General features: G+C 40.6%; 1 protein-coding gene across 1 annotated transcript in view; it reads right to left on the bottom strand.

Moving 5' to 3' along the window:
- The window catches only part of LOC102762103 (olfactory receptor 4C3-like), a 2038-nt gene extending 1532 nt beyond the window's left edge, over nucleotides 1-506 (bottom strand). The window contains 1 exon segment of the mRNA XM_015569488.1: nucleotides 384-506. Within this exon segment, the coding sequence (XP_015424974.1) occupies nucleotides 384-442 (59 nt within the window). The 5' untranslated portion in view covers nucleotides 443-506.
- Nucleotides 507-5998: the final 5492 nt, after the last annotated feature.

Here is a 5998-nt window from a genome sequence, read left to right as displayed (position 1 = left end):
AGCCACCAAGCCAGGCCACTCCCACCAGCAGGGCACAGAGATGCCTGGTCATGATAACTGGGTAGTGCAGGGGCTTGCAGATGGCCATGTAACGATCATAGGCCATCACCGTGAGCAGAATGATCTCAGTACCTCCAAAAAAATGGGCTCCAAAGAGCTGAGCCATGCAACCCTCATAAGAGATGGTTCTTCCCTCATACAAGGAGTCAGCGATGAGTTTAGGGGCCATTGAAGAAGAATAGCAGGTGTCTATAAAGGACAGGTTGGCCAAGAAAAAATACATGGGGGAATTCAGGGTGGGGCTGGAGGTGATATGACCACAATGAGCATGTTGCCACAAACTGTGACCACATAAGTGACCAAGAAGACCACAAAAAGAACTCTCTGTATTCTGTGACAGTCCCAGCAAGAAAAATTCTGTGATATTGTTTGATATTTCCATAGTCCAAGGACACAGAGAATGCAGGTACAGTATTGCCTATAAATGAACAGAGAAACATAATCATAGCATTGCTAATTCCAGAAGGAAATATTGCAAGGTTTCTTTTATCTACACCTACTTCCCTTTGCCCCTTTTAACACTTTCTGTTTCAAAATTCTTATACCAATTTAGTATGGTAATTACAAAATGTCTGCATATGTCTATCTGCTAACTTCAGCATCAGTGGGCACTAAATATCTGAGTTATTACATGACAATAATAATGTTACTAGCCATATTTTAGTTTCTTTTGTTACTACTGAAATTGAACTTTTGGCAGATACTGGTTTTCCAATTCAATGAGAGTCCCTCTCTGACCATTTTCAGCAAGTCTCCACCTAGACACAATGGCACTTGAGAAAACCATGACCACTCCAAATCTCCTGAAACTTCTGCACGAACAGTCCACATATTAAATCTTTCTTCTTGGACTGTGCAGTGAGGTTTGCTACACTTTCTGTTGCAGGTATTTCCAATAGTAACACAAAGTGAAGTAAAACCAACTAAAGCAAGGATTGGGAGAAACTGATGAGGTTACAGCTGGAGACTTACCCAACTTCTCCATTTCTCTCCTTGCTCCTTTACTCCCACTCCATGCACAGACTGTGGACAAGCTCATGTATAGGAAGCCAACTTAAATTACTCCTCCCCCTTGCTTTATATATTCTATAGACTCTGCATTTTGCTTTTTGCTTTTTTGGCTTGGTAAAATTCTTCTGGTTAAAGCTACTAGTCCTTTTGTAGTTTACAGGAAAGAGTCAAAGGTTACAAAAATAAAAAAAGTTTGGTGAGCATCAGTGAAGGGTTCTATTAAATGATTACCTGTGCATTCTCTACATAAATGAAGCTTGGGGGCAGGGAGAAGAGATGGCCTGTCTTACTCAGTTGCAAATTACAATCTCATCCAGCAGAATATTCCTACTCACCCTTTACTCTCCTAACAATATGAAGGAAGGAAATGCTTGTGCCTGCCTTAGTTTTGAGAGACACATAATGTATCATTCTCCTAAAACCACAGGCCTTCTTAAGGTAACTACATCTCTCAACTTGATGAAGATCTGATGCTCAGTTTGATGGGAATTAAAGGAAAATCATTAAGTGTCAGAGGAAGAAAGACACGCCCGGATATAAGCAACACTGGAGAGAAGAGTTCTGTGTTGATCAGGAAGTGCCTCCTTTTTCTCTCTCCAAGCTTTGTTGCCAGAAGGCAAATACAGCTTCTACAAGTGACAAGCTTGAAGGGGACCTTTTCAGAGTAGAACTTTATGGCCAAGAGCACAGATAACAGTAACAAGAGCCAACGCCTGTGTAGCACTTAGTCTTTGCCAAGCACTGTCCTAACTGCCCTACATAGATCAGTTCATATAATCCTCACTTCATGCCCAGGAGATAAGTCACTGTCTTTATCCTTATATTGAAGAAGAAAGTCGGGCACACATTCAGCAACTTACAGACGCATATTCAGCTAATAAGTGACAGAGCTAGCAGGCACTCTAGCCAAGGAGTCCATGGGCTTTGCTGTACTATACTGTCACTTACCAGTAAGCTCATCTGGGTTTGACTCCTTCCTCTGCCACTTATTGACTGTCTGTATAAACTGGGAATACTGCTCTACCCTGAGGTTGCAGAGAAAAGTAAATGAAAATAGTGCATGTTGAGTGTTTGTCTGAGCCTGGATGTGACAAACATTTTTTAAAATATATTTTATTGATTTTTTACAGAGAGGAAGGGAGAGAGATAGAGAGTTAGAAACATCGATGAGAGAGAGACATCGATCAGCTGCTTCCTTCACACCCCCTATTGGGGATGTGCCCGCAACCAAGGTACATGCCCTTGACTGGAATCGAACCTGGGACCCTTCAGTCCACAGGTCGATGCTCTATCCACTGAGCCAAACCGGTCAGGGTGTGACAAACATTTAATAAAGGGTACATCTGATATCACTATCATCAACACTATTGGCATGTGGCTTAGGAAACAAGGGCCTAAATGCATGTACTCGAGACCAAACAGGTATTGATATGGGTACAATTTTATTATACTAGGAAATGTGAAAAAATCCCTAATCCTGATCTCCATACAGAATACAAGAGTAGAAAAATAGAATCAATATGAATAGTAGACAGTTTAGTTACATAATAAATTTATATGCCCCAAAATAAAAATGTTCAGCTGGTTCATTGCTGTAATTCAAATTTATGAAAGTACAAAATAAATTATTTGTTAAAAACTAGCAAAGAATAAAAGGCTCCTGTTTGAGTTATCCAGGAGAAGCAAAATTATTTCATGGAAAATAACGCGAATTTTAGCAAAATTATTCCACCACATTTTTATTTGAGTTGCATTTTATTTTATTTTAAAAATAGATTATAGAAAACATACATTGACTGGATCTGAGGACATCAACAGGTCACCAGGATTGGTTTGATTTATACCCTAACATCATGGAATGGTGAGGCTCGCCATCTAGGCCAGCTCCAAGCACAGCACCCCGAATATTTCTGTTCCACATGACTAAGCTCCTGAATGAAATTTGAACTGTGTTTTAAATTGAGACAAAGCATAGATGAGGCAATTGCTATCAATTACAGAAATTCATCTGAACTGAAACTTTCTTAGAACAGCAGTAGGTGAAACCCAAAAGGTTGTCATTCACTTACGAGCAGCTAGGAATTCGTTTTGTGGTCCATTTCCCTCTTACTTGCTGAAGAACCAACCCTATGACATTTAAAATCCTCGTTTCTGATTGTCTCCATTTTAAAGACAGTGGATTGCAGACCCAGAGTTTAGGTGCAGCTGGTCCAAGGTCACATGGGTGATTCGTGACAGAGGCACACCTTGCTCCCAGGTCACTCAAGTGCCCTTTCCAATATAACCACCCCCTTCCGTTCTCTACGTTGTCTTTGAAACGTCAAATAAAGCCCTGCTGCTAACATGAGGGAGAAAGTTCCCAGGAGTAGCAGCTTCTTAGCTCTGCTTTCTGCTAATATTCATCAGCAGCATGCGAGAGAAATCTTTCTCCTGTGTGCTTTCCGCCTCTCTGAGGGAGACTCATTCTCCCCTCCCAGGACCATTGCGGAAGCAGCATTAGAACTAGCTTTTGCCTTGTTCACAGGTCCAAACCATGTTGATGCCATCATTTAATTATTCCCCTCAAATACAGTTTGTTCTCACAAGGAGTGGCCTCGACATTCTGCCTCCTAGAAGTGCCCTTTGTCCTTCTAGTGTCTACACGATAGTCCCCAAATTGTCAGGAGGAAAAGGGAATTATGATATTTCAGAAACTGGTATTAAGGGTTATCTTTAGGAAAATTGCTAATTGGACAAAAGTAAAAATCAACAGCATTTATTGAGCATCTTCTATGTTCTAAGCATGGGTACTAGCCCTTTTCATGTACATCATCTCTTTCATCTCCCCCCATAAGGAGGTGAGAAAAGTATCACTCCCCTTTATCCAGATTGCTACTCTGTGGTGTGCTGAAAGACCAGAGAAAGGACGGCCAGAAGGACCTAAGTGAAATTGCACTTCCACCATTTCAACCATTCAATAAGTACTTTTTCAGGCATTTTGTTAAATGCCAGGAATATCAGAGTGAATAAAATGGACATGGTCCTGGCAGCTTATACTCCAAAAGGGGAGAGCTCCCCCCAAACCAAAGCAGGGCATAAGCAAAATAATTATAAAAGCAAAAACATGGAATGTATTAATATATAAATATATTTTCAATCTTGAAGATATTGATACATATGTTTAATAATTATTGATATGTGCAGCCCATTTTTCTCCATAAAATTTGTAACCATTTACATTTTCAGTATTCTTGCCTATTCAGCATGTAATTCCCAATACTGAATGAATCCTACTCTAAGCCTTCTCCAAACGTGTTCCTTGAAAGCTTCCAGAAAAAAATCACAAAATAGGATTTTGTCTGCACCAATTTGTCACCAACTTCAAAAAGCCCATCAACCCTATTACATCAACACATTTTTCCACTTCTCCTCAAGGACCATTTAAAAGTTTCTTCAAAATTCTGTTCCCAACCACAAGTCTCTACTCTTCACTTGTTTTTTAACTTTATTTTTCAATTATAGTTTACATTCAACATTATTTTGTATTAGTTTCACATGTACAGCATAGTGGTTAGACAATCATAATTTACAAAGTGGTTCCCCCCATATGTCAAGTACCCATCTGGCACAATACATGGTTATTACAATATTATTGACTATACTAGAGGCCTGATGCACAAAATTCATGCATAGGGTTGGGGGGTCCCTCAGCCCAGCCTGCAATGACAGAAGCATTCCACGCCCCACCTGGCCAAAGGCCCTCGGCAACTGGGTGCAGAATGCTTGCCTTGTTGCCGGGGCAACGACGCAAGCATTCCCCCCCAACCCCCGGCCAGCCACTTCGTGCCCACTGCCCAGAGGCCCTCTGCAGCCAGGGTTGAATGCTTGCCTCATCGCTGCGGCAATGAAGCAAGAATTCCGCCAGACCGCTCACGCTGCCTGCTCTCAGTGGCCGCCCACCCCGGGACTGGAGGACTCTGGCAGGGCTGAGAAGACTGGGTACTGCCATCTTGTGGCTATGGGTGCTGTCATCTTTTGTGGCAGAGTGGTGGTTAATTTGCATATTACCCTTTTATTAGATAGGATTCCCTGTGCTCTACTTTACATCCCATAACTATTCTGTAACTACTAATATGTACTTCTCAATCCCTTCACCTTTTCACCCAGTCTCTTAGCTTCTCTCCCCTCTGTTCTCTGTATCTATTAGTCTGTTTCTATTTTGTTTGTTTATTTCACTCATCTGATTCCACATATAAGTGAAATCAATGGTATTTGACTTTATCTGCCTGACTTATTTCACTTATCATAATACTCTCTATATCCATACATGCTGTCACAAATGGTAAGATTTCCTTCTTTTTTTATGGCCATGCAGTATTCCATTGTGTAGATGTACCACAGCTTTTTTTATCCACTCATATACTGATGGGCACTTAGGCTGTTTCCAGATCTTGGCTATTGTAAATAATGCTGCTATGAACACAGAAGTACATATATTCTTTCTGATTGGTATTTCGGGATAACTCCAAAGCATGCCCCCGTAGAAATCAAGTAAATAAACCTACCTGGTTGCCTCAATTCTTAACGTTATTTTCTAAATATTTTGCAGTCAGAAAACTGACTCACTTGCACAAGTCACCACAGATAAATGTGGTGTTGTTTCACTAACAAAGTCTAAATGTAAAGTAATCAAAGAAATATAAAGACTATGTTTACTGCTCTAAACGTGCAAATCTTGGTTTGAATTGTTCTTCAGCAAAATTGAGGTTGCTGTAATTTTCTTTTTAAGCAGACTGGTGCAGCCACTATGGAAGACAGTATGGAGTTTCCTCAAAAAACTGAAAATGGAACTCCCATTTGACCCTGTGATCCCACTTCTAGGAATATATCCCAAGAAACCAGAAACACCAATCAGAAAGGATATATGCACCCCTATGTTCATAGCAGC

This window comes from Myotis davidii, unplaced genomic scaffold (assembly GCF_000327345.1).
Source record: "Myotis davidii unplaced genomic scaffold, ASM32734v1 scaffold265, whole genome shotgun sequence".
Classification (NCBI taxonomy): Eukaryota; Metazoa; Chordata; class Mammalia; order Chiroptera; family Vespertilionidae; genus Myotis; species Myotis davidii.
The sequence above is the reverse complement of the archived record's forward strand: the minus strand, read 5'-3'. Positions and strand labels throughout refer to the sequence as shown.